The following is an 18,854-nucleotide window of genomic DNA, read 5'->3' as shown; positions in this document are numbered from 1 at the left end:
CATACACAGAGAAACCCTGTCTCAAAGAAAAAAGAAAAGAAAAGAAAAATGGCAGTCTCACAGACAGTAAGGTTTATCTAAGGCACACTTATTGCTATTTGAAAACTTTACCCAAATACTCTTAAGTTACAGTTGGTGTGGGAGTCTTAGTTGTCCATCTGACACAATCTAGAATCATCTGTGGAGGAAATGTCTTGATTATGTTGGTTGATGTAGGTAGACTGAGCCTAAAGAGAGCTCTGTTGTTCCTTGGCTTTGGGTCCATCTACAGACACAGAGAACGTGCCAGGTATGGTGACATACACCTTTAATCCAAGCACTTGAGGGAGAGGCAGGTGGGTCTCTGCAATCTCTAGGCTAGCCTGGTCTTTATTAAGAGTTCCAGGACAGCTAGGGTTACTTAGAGAGACCCTATCTCAAATCAAAGCTAGAGTGAGAGTGGACGCGTACTGACAAGCATCATGCACTGTTCTCTGCTCTGGCTAAGGATGCAATGTGACCTTGTGTTCTCTGTGATCAGGTGTCTCAATCTCCTGCCACTGTGACTTTTCCAGTGTGATGTACTATAACCTGGAACTATGAGCTGAAATAAACCTTTTTTTCTTGTTTGTTTGTTTGTTTGTTTTGTTGTTGTTGTTTTTTTCCGGGACAAGGTTTCTCTGTGTAGCCCTGGCTGTCCTGGACTCACTCTGTAGACAGGCTGGCCTCGAACTCAGAGCTCCACCTGCCTCTGCCTCCCAAGTGCTGGGATTAAAGGCGTGCACCACCATGCCTGGCTTAAACTCTTGTCTCAGGGTTTTTCATCACAGCTGTTGCACATAAACACTACGAAGACTCAAGATTGTTGGTTTAAAATTACTGAAGGATTTATGTCATGATATTGGTTTAAAAAAAAAAAAACCTCAGATATTTTATGGCAAAAACTATATAAAATTAAAATTTTAGAACCTCTAAGTAAAGTTTGAGTAGGTCCAGCTAGGTTTAATTGTTCAAGCTACAACCACTGAGCAGGTTTGACACAGATCATACGGTCCTCAGTTCCTGAAACATCATTCTCTAGCTGCTCAACTAAGTACCAACCCCAGATCAAAAGCATGCCAGAGGGAAAACAGGTGTCAAATACCTTCAATCAGATAATACAAAAGTGAAAATTCTGGATCTTAGTACTAGACCCCAAAAATGATTTCCTAAAACATGGTTTACCTCTTCTGGTCTCATCTGTTCAACCTGTCTCTCCACCTCACCTCTAACTCGTTCCACACTGCCCTGTGAGTTTCCCCCCTGGAGCCTTTACCTCAGTTACCACGTCTTTACTGGGCCGCCCCATGCCCATGGGCATTCACACTTACTATTTATATTCATTATGTGTGATACACAAGTGTATACATGTTTCTACACATGCAGTCAGTCACCTACACATGTGCACAGAGGTCAGAAGTCAGCAGCAAGGATCTATCTCCACTGTTCTCTTTTCCTTCCTTCCTTGTTTTTAGAGACAAGAGTTTCTCTGTGTAACAGCCCTGGCTATCCTGGAACTCACTTTGTAGACCGAGCTGGCCTCAAATTCATAGATCCAGCTGCCCCTGTCTCCCCAGTGCTGAGATTAAAGGCATGTACCACCATACCTAGCTTAAAGTAATATCTTATTTAGGATTCTTTGTTGTTGTTGTTGTTTGGTTTTTCAAGACAGGGTTTCTCTGTGTAGCCTTGGCTGTCCTGGACTCACTTTGTAGACCAGGCTGGCCTCGAACTCACAGTGATCCACCTGTCTCTGCTTCACGAATGCTGGGATTAAAGTTACTTAGATTTTTTTAGGATTTATTTATGTATACATATGAGTGTTCTATTTGTATGTATGCCTGTATGACAGAAGAGGGCATCAGATCCCATTATAGATGGCTGTGAGCCATCATGAGGTTGCTGGGAATTGAACTCAGGACTTCTGGAAGAGCAGATAGTGCTCTTAACTGCTGAGCCATCTCTCCAGCCCCCTTAACTTAGAATTCTTTTTTTTTTTTTTTTTTGGTTTTTCGAGACAGGGTCTCTCTGTGTAGCCTTGGCCATCCTGGATTCACTTTGTAGACCAGGCTGGCCTTGAACTCACAGCGATCTGCCTGCCTCTGCCTCCCGAGTGCTGGGATTAAAGGCGTGCGCCTTTTTTTTAATCTAAAGTCTTTTCAACATATAACTTTAAAAGAAAAAAATGGAATGCTTCATGAATTTGCATGTGGAATGTGTGCAGGCGCCTCACCCATCTTCTCAGGACTGTTAGAGTTTTAGTAAGTGTGCTGTCCAAGGAAGCACAACACACAGCTTTCCTCATATGCCAAAGATGACTTAGATCAATGGGGATTTTCTGACAGAATTCAGAAAAATCTTCAGGGCACGGTGGTGCACACCTATAACCCAGCATTTAGGAGGCGGAGGCTAGAGGAACAAGTGTTCAGTTCTTCGTTGATCCATCAGGGTTGACATCACAGGACAAATAGCTGTCCTAAGAACTAGAAACACGGGTACATACTGAGAACACCTTGGTACCAGCCGCCTCATCCTGCCGCAGAAGCCAGGGAGGAGGATGATACAGCAAGGGACTAAGTGCTGTAGCAGAGCTACGGCCGGGGCGCTCTGAGATAAGACTTCCCAGGGGCTTACAGGTTACGCGCTTGGCAGGGGGAGTGAAGTAATCACCTCAAAATAAGGCCAGATTGGGCTGTCCTGCTTAAAACTGGTCTGCAATCAGGAGGGACATCAGCTCTGCAGAGCCTGACCAGCTTGGCTTTTACCTGCGTCTAACTCAAGTTCAGCTCCTCACAGCATGCCTCACTTACCCAAAGAGCTAGAACCTGTCCAGGGTGCACACTCACTAACAGTCTAACAGGTAATGGCAGGGTTATAGAATGCGTCCCCTTTAGGAATGCCACGTCATTAGAGCTCCTGAATGTAGCCCAGGCCAGCTTCAAACTTGCTGTCAATCTCCTGCCTCAAGCTTGCCAATTGCTGGGGTTGCAGGTGTGCACCACCATGCCCAGCACTTGACCTCGGTGGTGTCACACAGACATTTACTCCACAAGACATTGCTGAGTGGCATGTTCCGTTCTGCCCACCCTCCTATCGGTGTGATGACAAGACACGATTTTAAACACAGAGACCAAGTGAAGACTGCTGTCTTCCTTTCCCACAGTCATGAACCCCTCTACACACACACACACACACACACACACACACACACACACACACACACACACACACCATCTTTTCTTACCTCAGATAGGTTTTGTAAAACCCAGATCAATCTCAAGGTAGCATGCTGGGTGGAGAAATAGAAGTGGCTGATCGTTGACATGAGCTTGCTTCTACTGAAAAAGTGAAGGACTCCGCACACACCACGCAGTAGCTATGTTAAAAAACAAAAGATACTTATAAGAAAATACATTTAGGCCGGGTGGTGGTGGCGTATGCCTGTAATCTCATCACTCAGGAAGGCAGAGGCAGGCAGATCTCTGTGAGTTCAAGGCCAGCCTGGTCTACAAAGTGAGTCCAGGACAGCCAAGGCTACACAGGGAAACCCTGTCTCAGAAAAAAAAAAAAAAAAAAAAGGAGTACTTGATTTTCTTTTTCCTTCTTCCCTACCTCCTCCCCGCCCCCCCCCCCCTTTATTAAGACAGCGTCTCACTATGTAGTTGTAGCTGGCCTTAGACTCACAGAGGTCTACCTGTTTCTGCCTCCCAAGTACTGGGATTAGTAACGTGTACCACCATGTCCAACTTAATCAGTTTCTTATAAAACAAAACACAAAGGCTGGAGAGGTGGCACAGTGATTAGGCATACTTGCTGCTCTTGCAGAGCACCTGGGTTCAGTTCCACCACCCGCACGGTGGCTCATAACACTCTGAAACTCCAGCGGTAGGGGAAGCCAAAGCCCCTAAGAATAGGAGGTGGCTCTGAGGTCAAGGAGCTTGTGCACATTAGAGGACTGAAGTTCTGATTCCCAGAACTGAAGTAAATGTCACGTGGGTGTGGAGGCCCAGCTGCAACTCCCCCGACACACCTCCTGAGCCACCTTGTAATACTGCAGTAGCTGAGAAGACGGGCGTTAGAAGTCAGCATCAGAACTGAGCGGTGGTGGCACGTGCCTTTAATCCCAGCACTCAGGGAGTCAGAGGCAGATGGAGTGCTGTGAGTTTGAGGCCAGCCTGATCTACAAAGCGAATCCAGGACAGCCAAGACTATACAGAGAAACCATCTCAAAAAAAAAACAAAAACAAAAACAAACAAGCAAACAAAAGAAGTCAGCATTAGAGCTGAGTGGTGGTGGCACAGGCTTTTAATCCCAGCACTTGGGAGGCAGAGACAGGTGAGTCACTGAGTTCGAGGCCAGCCTGGTCTACAGAGTGAGTTCCAGGACAGCCAGGGCTGCACAAAGAAACCCTGTCTGGCCGGGCGTGGTGGCGCACGCCTTTAATCCCAGCACTCGGGAGGCAGAGCCAGGCGGATTGCTGTGAGTTTGAGGCCAGCCTGATTACAAAGTGAGTCCAGGATGGCCAAGGCTACACTGAGAAACCCTGTCTTGAAAAACCAAAAAGAGAAAAAGAAAAGAAAAAAAAAAAGAAAAGAAAGAAAGTAACCCTGTCTGGGGGCACGGGGAGGCGGGGGGAGGCAAGACCAGTGATACTGAGTATCGGTAATAAATCTACAAGCTGCACCCCGTCTGAGGAGCCTCATCTTTTCCCTGAATAGCAGCACACTTGGGACTGTGGGGTTCTATAGGGAAATGATGCAACGGCAGCTGGCAGTGATGTCAACACTGTTCTCACTGTCAGCACTGTCGCCAGTGTATTCTGGTGGTCTACACTGCAGCGAGTATAATGTGTTGAGCTGTGAAAGTCTGCTAGCTATGTCACTGTCTGCTCACTTTCTAAGAAAACAAACAAACAATTTAGGGCACTCTACAATTAAAGTCTAAAGTTAAGAGACAGTTATAGAAAAACAAAAATATTTGATTAAGAAAATTACCTTCATTATGAGAGAATTATTCCACGACTTTACAAGTTCAGCTGCCCTTAGGTCTTGCCAACTAATGAAGTTGTGAAAGTGGTGTCCTGTTTTCCTAAGAAAGACGAAAATAGTAAAGTATAAATCAAATCTACCCTGAAGGTCTGCCACAGAGGGCCGGAGATATTGTCAGGACACTTAGAATGTATGAGGCCTGGGTTCCATCCTAGCCCTAAAAAACACAAATATGCCAAAAGAGAAAACAAATAAAAAAGACACACTATTGCCGGGCGTGGTGGCGCACGCCTTTAATCCCAGCACTCGGGAGGCAGAGGCAGGCGGATCGCTGTGAGTTCGAGGCCAGCCTGGTCTACAAAGTAAGTCCAGGATGGCCAAGGCTACACAGTGAAACCCTGTCTCGAACCCCCCCCCCAAAAAAAAAACCAAAAAAAAAATAGTAATAATAATAAAAAAGACACACTACAATTTTAAAATAATACATTAAATGGCACTTTTTATTGTGTTCTCTTTACATGTCGTAACAAACATGTGACATTAGCTGGATCATGGCTTATTTAGCACTTGAGAGGTTGATGCAGGAGGACTGCCGTAAGTTTCAGGCTAGCCTGGAATACATAGTGAGACCTTGTCTTATACTACTCCTCAAAAAACAAAAACAAAAAAATCTTAAAAATATTATGTAACATAGAGTGTCAGATTTTGAATAGACTATACCCAAAATGTCTTTTTGAAACAATGTAACACGTATACTTGCAACAATAAAATTATTGACAAGGCCTTGGAGACAAGCTCTATAAGAGGCAGAAGCAGGGGCAGGGGCAGGGGAGGGGCGGGGGCAGGGGCAGGGGCAGGGGAGGGGAGGGAGGGGCAGGGGCAGGGGCAGGGGCAGGGGGCAGGCATTTCCCTGAGTTCCAGTCGAGACTGCTCTACACAGTGAACTCTAGGTCAGCCAGGGCTACATAGTAAGATTCTGTATCAAAAAGCAAAAGCAAAAAAGGGTGGGGGGCTGCAGAGATGGCTCAGTGATTACAAGCACTGGCTGCTCTTTCAGAGGACCCAGCTTCAATTCCCACCACTCACATGGCAGCTCACAACTGTCTGTAACTCCAGTTCTAGGAGTGCACAGTGGAAGGAAAGAACCAATTCCCCAAAGTGCCTCTACAGACACATGGTGACACATGGCCACACTCACACACACATCACACACTGTGGTGGTTTGAACAGGAATGGCCCGAACAGATTCATGTGTTTGAATGCTTGGTCCATAGGGAGTGGCGAGGTTACTGGTGTGGCCTTGTTAGAGAAAGTGGGTCGTTGTGGGGGCAGGCTTTGAGGTCTCCTATGCTCAAGCTCCACCCAGTGTGGAGATCCAGTCTCCTCCTGGCTGCTTTTAGATGAAGACGTAGCATGATCTTCCAGCACCATGTCTGCCTGGATGCTGCCATGCTTCCCGCCATGATGATAATGGACTAAACCTCTGAAACTGTAAACCAGCCCCAATTCCACGTTTGCCTTTCTAAGAGTTGCTTTGGTCAGCTGGGCACATACCTATAACCACAGTACATGGGGAGGTAGAGGTAGGTGGATCTCCGTGAGTTCCAGGCCAGCCTGGTCTACAAAGTGAGCCCAGAACAGCCAAGGCTACACATAGGCAACCTGTCTGGAAAAAACAAAAAAAGAGCTGGGCCTGGTGACGCATGCCTGTAATCCCAGCGCTTAGGAAGCAGAGGCAGGCAGATCAATGTGAGTTCAAAGCTAACCTGGTCTACAAAGCATACAGACAGATACGATCATATTCCACTTTATCCGTGCATATGTGTGTTTTGGTTTTTTTTTTTTAATGATTTATTTAATTTTATTTCATGTGCATTGCTATGAGGGTGTCAGATCCCTTGGAATTGGAATTACAGAGAGTTGTGAACTGCCATGTGGCTGCTGGGAATTGAACCCGAGTCCTTTGGAAGAGTAGACAGTTGCTTTTAACCACTGAGCCATCTCTCCAGCCTGAAAAAAAGCCTTTTTCTTTTGATGCTCCTGCAGTACTGGGGATGAACCTGAGCTACATGGACACGCCCAGCCCCGGCCTCTCCTACCTGAGCAGCTCTTTTTCTCTGCCGATTGAACCATCTTCAATCCTAACACTATCCTAGCTACCATTCACTTGGGCAGCCCGTACCCCTGGCCACGCCTTCATGGCTTCAGCAAACAGTTTTGAAGGACTGTGTTCCAGACGCTGGAGACAGTACAGAGAACAGAACACAGGCATCACTGCCCTGGTGAATGTACTTTTACCCAGGCACTCAAAGAAATAACCTCTCCATCATTTAAAGACAACAAGAACGAGGCCCACGGAGGAGAAAACATAGGCATCTGAGTGTAAGTTAGGGACGTGCTGCCTGCGGGGAGGGAAGGAAGGCTTCACTGAGAAATGACACTGAAATTGGCTCTGAGGAGCCACAGCACCATGTAGGAGGTAAGTGCTCCGACAGAATGGCTGTTATGTGTTCAAAGATCCTCAGGTAGGTAACACATAGCAGCCGGGCGTGGTGGCGCACGCCTTTAATCCCAGCACTCGGGAGGCAGAGGCAGGGGGATCGCTGTGAGTTCGAGGCCAGCCTGGTCTACAAAGTGAGTCCAGGATGGCCAAGGCTACACAGAGAAACCCTGTCTCGAAAAACAAAAAAAAAAAAAAAAAAAACCACATAGCAGAGTTGAAAGACTAGCATGCTGAAGAAGAGAAAAAAACCACAAGATGAAAATGGAGTAGTTAACTCTGGCTGGAGAGATGGCTCAGAAGTTAAGAACACTGTCTGTTCTTCCGAAGGTCCTGAGTTCAATTCCCAGCAACCACATGATGGCTCACAACCATCTTTTTTTTTTTTTAAGATTTATTTATGATATATGCAATGTTCTGCCTGCATGCATACCTACACATGAGAAAAAGGCACCGGATCTCATTATAGGTGGTTGTGAGCCACAATGTAGTTGCTGGGAATTGAACTCAGGACCTTTGGAAGAGCAATTAGTGCTTTTAACCTCTGAGCCATCTATCCAGCCCCTCACAAACATCTATAGTCAGATTTGTGCCCTCTTCTGGCCTGCGGGTATACATGCAGACAGAGCACTAAATAAATAATAAATCTTTAAAAAAAAAAAAAAAAAAAAAAAAGAAAAAGAAAAAGAAAAAAGAAAGAAAGAAAGAAAAAGAAAACAGGTTAACTCCCTAGCACTCGGAAGGCAGAGGCAGGTGGATCGCTGTGAGTTTGAGGCCAGCCTGGTCTACAAAGCATGTTCAGGGCAGCCAAGGCTACGCAGAGAAACCCTGTCTCAAGAAAAAACAAAAACAAAAACCAACCAACCAAACAAACAAACAAACAAACAAACAAAAAAAAAACAAAAAGGAAAGAAAATGGAGTTAACTCAAAACATAATACAAAAGAAGCTAGAAGTTGGTCTGCAGTGGCAGCATATACTCCCAACGTCCATCTAGCATAGAGCTCTGTCAGGTTTAGCTCTATAAAAGGAGAAAACAGGGAGGAGCATGAAGGACAGTATCATAAACAAACTGCCTTCCATCCTGGTAACAGTGTATGCCCTTCTGTGTCTGTGTTACAGACAATTAGTATCACCATTAACACAAGCATCAAATCCTACAGCAAAAGCTCCATTTGACTAGGGAGAGAGTCGTTTATACAGTTGGTGATACAGAACATAAAAGCCCCAAGGGCTAGTGTTGGTTCCTCAAACAGCACAGGGAGCCCCTGCCTGAGAGCCTCGGCAGTCACCGAGGGATCCCAGCTTGTGACCCACATTTACACTGCTAATTGGCACATGCCCCGATCTGGGGCTGGTTGGCAAGGTCTCCCTGGGGGGACTCGGCAGCTGAAGGAAAAAACAAGTGGTAGTTTTTCAAAAGCAGCAATGTAGAGGATATGCCGCTTATAATTATTGCAGAAAGCAAGCTAAGTACATCATGGACTAAAAAAAAAGGAGACAGAGAAGAATATGAAAAAAAAAATTAAGGACTGAAAAACTTTAATACTGGGCTTCCTGGCTTTGTATACATATGGGGCGAATTCAAGGAAAAAACATGATATTAATACCACAAGGAAGATCAGCTTCTGTGGCTATGAATACAGGAATGTGCCATGCCCTGCCCTCCTCCTCCCTGCAAAAAAAAAAAAAAAAAAAAAAAAAAAAAATCAAAAAAATCAAAAAAACAAACAAACAAAAAACAGTAAAGCCGAACACGATGGCTCAAACCTATAACCTCAGAGTCCAGGAGCTGCAGCAGGAGGATTGCTATAAGTCTGAGGGCATATTTAATGAAAGCTTTTCTCAAACAAATCCACATGGCCAGGAAGTGGCCAGTGGTAATAAGTGACATGCAATGTGCTTTTGTAATCCCAGAGCTGGGGAGGTGAGGACCAGAGAACCCATTGGTGCTTACTGGCCAGACCGACTAGCCAACTGGTCAGCTCCAGGTTCAGTCAAACACCCTGACTCAAGACTAAGGTGGTGGGGCTGGAGAGATGGCTCAGAGGTTAAGAGCACTGACTGCTCTTCCAAAGGTTCTGAGTTCAATTCCCAGCAACCACATGGTGGCTCACAACCATCTGTAATGTGATCTGATGCCTTATTCTGACATGCAGGTGTACATGCAGGCAGAGCTCTGTATACATAATAATAAATCAATCAATCTTTAAAAAAAAAAAAAAAAAAAGACTAAGGTGGTGCATACCTTTAATCCCAACACTTGGGAGGCAGAGGCAGGTGGGTCGATGTGAGTTCCAGGCCAGCCTGGTCTACAGAGCAAGTCCAGGATAGCCAAGGATACACAGAGAAACCCTGTCTTAAAAAACAAAAACAAAAAACAAAAAACAAACAAACAAAAAACACAAAACAAAGCAAAAAAACCCTAAGGTAGAAACCAACAGAAGATACCCAGTGTTGACTGATGGCCTCTATACATGTGTGCATTCATGAACACACACACACACACACACACACACACACACACACAATGGGGTGGGGGTGGGGGTGAGATGCTGACTGTACTAGAACAGTGACTGCTGCACAGGCTCCAGTCTGCCCTTCTCTCAGTGGGACAACATGTACTCCCTGAGCTATGAGCTATCTACTCTGGTGCTGGCTTTGGCATTTGTGGGAATAGGTAGATGTTGCCCTCATGACATGCCGTAATGGCTCACGACTGTGCGGTGGGCATAAAAGCACCACACTGGCTCACTGGCCCAGAGTAAGACTCCATTTTGTCATCATCAAGGACAAGGACAAGGACAGGGCTACACCCATTTCTGCAAAACCAGACTCTGCCTGCAAAAAGTTCTTCCAAACTTCATAAAATATAAGCATTTCAAGATAATAAATTGTTTGACTGCTACATCAGTTCGGTACCTAAGCTGTCTCAGAGCCTCACCTGCTTTTTCAAAAATTAAAGCGCTGTCTCACTGTCACAGAAAAACTATTGCCTAATACTTGTCCTTCCTGCCGTGGATGACACAGCTACCTGGTGCTGGTGAGAGCAAGCAAGGGGACCAATGACCTCATCTCCAACTGTCACCAATAGGGACATTTCCACCAAGCTCCTTCCCTGGGAACTCTCTCTAGCTGCCACCTCCCTATAATTCTCACATCTGCCTTGGTACCTTTTGCCAGCATTCCTCCAACTCCGAATCTCTTTAAATCTGGGAGCGAAGTCGGGCATGGTGGCGCACACCTTTAATCCTAGTACTAGGGAGGCAGAGGCAGGTGGATCTCTGTGAGTGCAAGGGCAGCCTGGTCTACAAAGAGAGTTCCAGGGCCCGGCGGGGTGACGCACACCTTTAATCCCATCACTCGGGAGGCAGAGGCAGAGGCAGAGACAGAGACAGGCGGATCGCTGTGAGTTCGAGGCCAGCCTGGTCTACAAAGTGAGTCTAGGACAGCCTAGGCTACACAGACATCCTGTCTCGAGGAAAACAACAACAACAACAAAGAGAGCTCCAAAATAGCCAGGGCTATTATACAGAGAAACCTTGTCTTGAAAAACTAATAATAATAATAATAATAATAATAATAATAATAATAATAATAATAATAATAATAATAATAATAATAATAATAATCTGGGAAGGAAGAAAACCTCAAGTATAAAATTATGGCCCTTCCACATAGTCTCTACCAGAGAAAATGGCTACTTCTGAAGGCTTCTTCTGGCAATTCTCAAGGGGGAGCAATTTTACAATGTGTGAAGACATTTTGTCCCAAGGGATGGGACATCTACAATGCACAAAACATCCACCATCCTGCAAAGGAGGGCAAGCAAGGTGCCACTGGCTGGACAGCTCACTTGGATTTATTCAGTTATTACCATTTGTGTGTGTGTTTTGAGACAAGGTTTCATTGTGTAGCCCAGGCTAGCCATGAACTGGTTGCACCCATACTGCCTCAGCCACCAGAGCACTGGGATTACAAGTGTGAGCCACCATGCCTAGCCACAACTCTTCCGCCAGCCTAATATGCCGTGGAAAGCCTTTGATTCACTCACCCTGAGTCTCTCTGCAGGCTTAACTCCTCCTCTCACCTTTTCACCTGGCTGCCCAAGCTCAAGATGTCCTACAGAGTCCAGAGCAAACATTTTACAGTTTTGTTCCTGGTTTTATTTTGATGCTTGTCTCGACAATGCTAGGCTGGTCTTGGATTTAACCAATCCTCCAGACTAGAATTCCCAAGTGCAGGAATATTGGGCACATGCCATCACCATGTCTGGGTTCCTTTTATTGTTTTATTTTAAAAGTGGGGGTGGCTGCAGGGGGGAGACACGCGTTGAAGGCAAGATGGTAGGGATTAAACATAATAGGCTTCAAAGAAAAAATAGGCTTCACAGTTAAAGCCAAGAAACAGGGCTGGAGAGATGGCTCAGAGGTTAAGGGCACCGACTGCTCTTCCAGAGGTCCTGAGTTCAATTCCCAGCAACCACATGGTGGCTCACAGCCATCTATAATGAGATCTGGTGCCCTCTTCTGGCCTGCAGGCAGACACGCAGGCAGAACACTGTATACATAATAAATAAAGAAATCTTAAACCAACAAAACAAAAACACCAAAACCCAAAAAGAACAAAAACCCTCACAAAATTATTAGGGGCTCAGGGTGCTGCTTAGTGGAAGAGTGCTGGCCTAGCTCCTTGGGGCCTTGGTTTAATCCTCAGCACTGAAGAAAAAAAAAAAGTAATAAACAAAGCCAAGGGCTGGAGAGATGGCTCAGAGGTTAAGAGCAATGACTGCCCTTTGAAAGGTCCTGAGTTCAATTCCCAGCAACCACATGTGGCTCACAACCATCTATAATGTGATCTGATGCCCTCTTCTGGCCTGCAGGTGTACATGCAGGCAGAGCACTGCATACATAATAAATAAATAAATAAATAAATAAATAAATAAATAAATAAATAAATAGATCTTAAACACAAAACAAAGCCAAATGGGCAGTTTGAAACTCTGGCTGTATTCACTGAGTGACCTTGAACAATCTAGTGATTTCTAAGCTTCCGTTTCCTTCCTGGTTTGCTGTTCATATAATTAAAGTTGGAGCAGCAGAGGCACTGGTTCATCCCTCAGCAGCTATGACAGCACTGCTACTGTGTCTGCACTGTGTTCTCCTCAGATGCTGCAGAGATGCGCACGACTGTGAGCAAGTCTGAGAACATACAGCCTACCGCACTGCTGTGCTTCTCACATTTGCCAGGACCTCTGACTCTCTGTAAGTACGAGGCAAATTTCGCAGACCTTTGTGTTCCCAAAGACAACAGAGCAATAGAGAACTTTTATGAAAATAGCCATCTCCTTATTGTAACTTCAAGTTTTCTTTCTTTTCTCTCTTTCGTTCTTTCTTTTATGGGGGGAGGGGGAGTTTCAAGACAGTATTTCTCTGTGCAGCCTTGGCTGTCCTGGACTTGCTTTGTAGACCAGGCTAGCCTCGAACTCACAAGAGATCTGCCTGCCTCTGCCTTCCCGAGTGCTGGGATTACATGGGTGTGACACCATGCCCAGCTCAAATTTTCTTTTGAAATGGGGACTCATGGGGCTGGAGAGATGGCTCAGTGGTTAAGAGCCATGGCTGCTCTTCCAGAGGACCCAGGTTCGATTCCCAACTCACAACTGCCTGTAACTGCAGTTTCAGAGGATCTGGCCCTCTCACACAGATATATGCAAGCAAAACCTCAATGCAAATAAAAATAAAGAAATAAATCTTTTAAAAAAGAAAAGAAATGAGGACTCACTGTACTGTCCAGGCTGCCCTCAGACTCAGCAATCCTCCTGCCTCAGCTTCCCGAGTGCTGGAAGTGTAGGTATGCACTACTCTGCTGCCTTCTATTCTGTGGTTTCGAGTTCACTGAAGTGGACACCATGCCTGGCTTTTCTCATTTTTTTAAGTACAGTAAATTAAGCTCAGACGACAAGCAACGCAGATGAGCCAAATGGAAGCCCATTTTACTCCCTCTTAGCCAAATACAAGTGTTCTTCAAACACAAACTGAAACTCCCAGGCAGGTTCCCAAGCAACCAACCCCCTGAAATAGTGCTGGCCATACAAAGCACTTACTTGTTCCACGTGATAAAAGTGGCTCTCTGTGTCGATATGCCGAGACCGGCAATCTGATTCATCTGCACTCCTGCGGCTAAAGACAAAGACAGGTGAGTTATGTTTAAAAGCCAGGGAAGTTTAACTGTGTAAAAAACAGTAAGGAATCTCTGATAAGAACGGCCGAGTTTAATAAGCAAAGCATTACTAAGATAAATTTTGAATTACTTTCATTTAAAAGGAAAAAAGATACCCTAGTAATGACAAAAACTTAAAATGGGCAGGCAGTGGTGGCATACACTTTTAATCCCAGCAGGCAGGCAGATCTCAATGAGTTCAGGGCCAGCCTGGTCTATAGAAAGAGTTCTAGGAAACCAGGACTACACAGAGAAATCTTACCCTGTCTCGAAAACAAAACAAAACAAAACAAAAACCTTAAAATCGGGGGCTGGAGAGATGGCTCAGTGGTTAAGAGCACTAGCTGCTCTTCCAGAGGACCAAGATGGGTTCAATTCCCAGCACCACATGGCAGCTCACAACTGTCCAGTTGCAGAGGATATAACACCCCACACAGACATATATGCAGACAAAACACCAATACATACCAAATAAAAATAAATCAATTATCTAAAAAGATTAAAATGATAAAAAAAAAAATACTGTCAATCACACTATATTTTTTTCCCTGATAATACTAAGAAAAACCTGGATTTTTTTGTTTTGATTTAGTTTGGGTTTGGTTTTTTGAGATAAGGTTTCTCTGTATAGCCCTGGCTGTCCTGGACTCACTTTGTAGACCAGGATGTCCTTGAACTCACAGAGATGTACCTGCCTCTGCCTCCCGAGTGCTGGGATTACAGGCGTGCGCCACTGTTCCCAGCTAAATACCTGAACCTTAGTTTAGGCAATAACCATGATGAAGCTGAATGAAAGTCGCTGGATTTATTATTATTAATTAAGTAAGTAAGTAATTAATTTTGATTTTTCAAAGTAGAGTTTCTCTATGTAGCCATGGCTGTCCTGGAACTCACTCTGTAGCTTCCTAGGTACTGGGACTATGCCTAGATTTTATTTTACACGGAAATTAGTTTAATTACTGAAGTTGAGATAAAAATTTTCAACACAAACAGATGTTAAGTATAGAGATAAAAACCTGAGTTTTGGTTTCGTATTTTTTGTTTTTCTGAGACAGGTCTTACTCTGTAGCCCAGGCTGCCTCGGATCTCATTACTTAGGCCAACAGCAACCCTCTAAGGTTTGGTTGTTGTTATTTTGTAAAGAGAGAGAGAGAGAGAGAGAGAGAGTGTGTGTGTGTGTGTGTGTGTGTGTGTGTGTACACATATCTGTCTGTGTGTGCCACACCTGTGCTGCTGCATGAGGAGGCCAGAGAGGAATCTGGAAGCCTGGGGCTGGAGTTACAGGCAGCTGGGAGCCACCCAATATGGGTGCGAGGAGCTGAACTCAGGTCTTCTGGAAGAGTAGCAAGCAGTCTTAACCAGTAAGCTGCTGTTGTTTTTTTGGGGGTGGGGGAAGTTATATGATTGGGGGTGTAAACACATGCCACATATATGTACCTGTGAAGTCAGTTCTCTCCTTCAACCTTTACGTGGGTCCAGTGATCAAACCCAGGTCACCAGGTGTGCGTGCGGCAAGTGTTTTTACGTAGCGAGCCTTCCCACTGGTCCTGTGCAGAGTTTTAAAGTTCTTGTTTTTCTTTCGTGCTGCTGGGACTAGAACCCAGGGTCTCAAGGATGCTACGTAGTAAGCACTGTATACCACTAAGCTAGGTCACAGACCAGAAAATGAGCATTGTGAACCAAATTTCCTAAAATATAGACATGTGGGTTCTGTTTTGTTTTTAGACTGGATCTGACTACGCAGCCTTGGCTGTCCTGGAACACACAAGTCCAGGGTGGCCTTGAAGCCACAGAGATCTGTCTCTGCCTTCTGAGTTAGGAATGTGTGTTCTTATAATATTCTTTTTTTTTTTTTTTTCCTTTGCAACCAGGATTCATTATGTAGTGTAAGCTGGCCTCCATCCTCTTGTCTCAGCCTCCCGAGTGCTGGGATGACACGGCACGTCACCATGTTCGGCTTGTCATATTCTTTTAGAATCAATTCATGTGAGTACTGAGAAAAGTATGTCATTTCCTATATAGTATTTTTTCCAAAAATGTTTAACCCAGAATCTAACCAGGGGGAATCGGATGACCCAAAATGAGAAACAGTCTACTAAACTGGCCTGTGCTTTTGAAAAGGTTCAATGAAAAAGGGCTGGAGAGATGGCTCAGGGGTTAAGAGCACTGTCTGTTCTTCCAGAGGACCTGGGTTCAACTCCCAGCACCCACACAGAGGCTTCCAATTGGAGTCTGTAACTCCAGTTCCAGGGAATGTGATGTCCTTTTCTGGCTTCCACAGGCACCAGGCACAGCCATGGTGGGCAGACATACATGAAGGTTTGCGTACACAGATAAAAGAAAAACAAATACATCTTAAAAAAAAAAAAATTTTTTTTTTTTTTGGTTTTTCGAGACATTAGGGTTTCTCTGTGTAGCCTTGACTGTCCTGGACCCGCTTTGTAGACCAGGCTGGCCTCAAACTCACAGCAATCCGCCTGCCTCTGCCTCCCGAGTGATGGGATTAAAGGTGTGCGCCACCACGCCCGGCTTTAAAAAATATTTTTAAAACCTAGCTGTCAATCTAAAAAAGAGTGTCCTCTACATAGATGGGCAGGGCAGACTGGCATGAAAGCCACACATGCTTGGATCCTAGACTGAAAATCAAGTTATCTTTTTTTTTCTGTTTGTTTTTTAGTTTTTTTCAAGACACGGCTTCTCAGTGTAGGCCTAGCTGTCCCAGAGCTCGCTTTGTAGACCAGGCTGGCCTTAAAATTACAGAGATTGCCTCCCAAGTGCTGGGGTTAAAGGTGTGCACCAGCACCGCTTGGCTGAAAGTAGTTTTAATGAATACTTGCTATGGAGCGTGGGGACTGTGTTCTAGTCACACAGGAAGTGCACCTTCCTATGAGATCATCTTGTAGTGTGCAGGTGTGACAGCTTACATCAGAACTGTCCAAAGAGCTCAGCAGAAGACCATAAACAAAGCAAAACTATGCTTCTAGATTATACAGCCTAGCCTGCTCACTTAACATAGCTAGAGTCACCTAAGAAGAAAACTGGGCTGAAGAGGTGGCTCAAAGGTTAAGGGCACTGACTGCTTCTCAAGAGGTCCTGAGTTCAATTCCCAGCAACCACATGGTGGCTCACAACCATGTATAATGTGATATGATGCCCTCTTCTGGCCTGCAGGTGTATGTGCAGGCAGAGTACTGCATACATAATAAATAAATAAATAAATAAATAAATAAATAAATAAATAAATAAATAAATCTTTAAAAACAAAAAAGAAGAAAGAACCAAGGTAGGTGGTGGTGACACACACCTTTAATCCCAGCGCTCGGGAGGCGAGGGCAGGTGGATCTCTGTGAGTTCAAGGCCAGCCTGGTCTATAAAGAGAGTTCCAAGACAGCCAGGGCTACACAGAGAAATCCTGTCTTGAACTCCCCGCCCCGCCCCCCAAAAAAAGACGAAGAAGAAAGAACCTCAGTTGATAAAATGCGGCCATCAGATTGGCTGGCAGGCAGGCCTATGGGACATAATCATACATATGATTAACAATTCATGTGGGAGGGTCCAGCCTACTGTACTATGGCAGGGCAGGTGTCCAGCCAGAGGAAGCAAGTCAGTCCTCCAAGGCCAGTGTTTCGGTTCCTGCCTTGGGTTCCTGCCCTGACTTGCCTGAGTGATCACAGGACTGACTTCTAAGCTGTAAGGTGAAATAACTCCTCTTCTTTCCCATGTTGCTTTTGGTGAGAGTGCTCACTACTATGACTAACAACCCTAACGAGTTGGCACAGGCTCACTGTACAGTCTTTGGCTTTTTTTTTTCCTTAGAAGCTGAAGATTAAAAACAAGGCATTATGAAGCACATTTTCTACCACTGAGATATGCCCCAACATTTTATTCTTGCAATTGGTAAAAGAAATTCAGAGATATTAAAAACTAAAAGGGCTGGGCGTTTTGATAGACGCCTTTAATCTCAGCACTGGGGAAGCAGAGTCAGGCAGACCTCTGAGTGTGAGACCATCCTGGTCTACAAAGAGAGTCCAGGACAGCCAGGGCTACACAGAGAAACCCTGTCTCAAAAAAAGAAAAGAAAAAGAAAAAAAGAAAGAAAACAACAATAAAAAGCTAAAAAGACAAGAAGCAAAAACAATCCAGGCCCCCCAAATGTGCAGTGTTCTTAAACATTACACTAAAGCCAGTGTTTCCCCCTTTTCTCTTCTTTAACAAAAAAGTGTGTATATGTGTATGGATGCTCTGAATACAGCGCCTGCAGACGCTAGAAGAGGGCACTGGATCCTTGGAGCTGGATTTACAAGCTGTGGTAAGCCACTGGATGTTGGTGTTGAGAAGCCAGATTGGATCCTCTGAAACAGCAGCATATCAGGGTAGGGTGTGGTGGGGTGGGACTCCACTTCTCTGAAGAGTAGGGGAGGGAGGACAGGAAGAAGAGAGAGGGAAAGTGAGACCAGAAGGAGAGGAGGGAGGGGCCACGATTGAGATGTAAAGTAAATAAATTTCAAATAAGAAAGAAAGAAAGAGCAAGCAGCAAGTGCTCCTAAGCCCTCTTATTTTTCCTTTTTTTAAAAGGTTTTTCGAGGCAGGGCTTCTCCGTTTAACAATCCTGGCTGTCCTGGACTCTTTGGTAGACCAGGCTGGCCTTGAACTCACAGCGATCCACCTGCCTCCACCTCCCAAGTGATGGGATTAAAGGCATGTGCCACCATGCCTGGAGCCTCATTTTTCCTTTTTTAAGACAAGGTCTCCTAAGTAGCTTAAGCTGATCTCAAATGTTACATCAAGTGTGTGACACCAACACAGTGCACCAAGTGACCATGTAGGAAAACAAAACATATTTTACAACAAAGGTAAATGGGTGAAGAAGGAATGGCTTGTGTTAACCTTCTCTAACCCTGGATGTTGTACCCACCAGGAAATCCGAAGAGCCCTAGCGCTAACCTGGGGCATTTGTTATCCTACAGTGGAAAGGAGGTAAACTAGGACATGGCTGCTCTTACTTTCCTTTATAAAGTAGTTGACTATAAACCACAAATCTCCCAGCAGAATACTGGAAAACTGTAACACCTCCTCCAAAAAAAACCTCTCCACATTTAAAAGTATATATATTTTTTTCATAATGA

At 44.9% G+C, this 18,854-nt stretch overlaps 1 protein-coding gene across 1 annotated transcript in view; it reads right to left on the bottom strand.

Moving 5' to 3' along the window:
- Positions 1-18,854, bottom strand: part of Gk5 (glycerol kinase 5) — an 89,918-nt gene that overhangs the window by 60,311 nt on the left and 10,753 nt on the right. Inside the window, exons 3-5 of the mRNA XM_051140464.1 lie at positions 13,613-13,688; positions 5,014-5,107; positions 3,263-3,394 (exon numbers count right to left, since the gene is read on the bottom strand). Of these exons, the coding sequence (XP_050996421.1) occupies positions 3,263-3,394; positions 5,014-5,107; positions 13,613-13,688 (302 nt within the window). The remainder of the gene's footprint in view (positions 1-3,262; positions 3,395-5,013; positions 5,108-13,612; positions 13,689-18,854) is intronic.

The sequence above is a fragment of the Acomys russatus genome, chromosome 32 (genome assembly GCF_903995435.1).
Source record: "Acomys russatus chromosome 32, mAcoRus1.1, whole genome shotgun sequence".
In the NCBI taxonomy this organism is placed as follows: domain Eukaryota; kingdom Metazoa; phylum Chordata; class Mammalia; order Rodentia; family Muridae; genus Acomys; species Acomys russatus.
The sequence above is the reverse complement of the archived record's forward strand: the minus strand, read 5'-3'. Positions and strand labels throughout refer to the sequence as shown.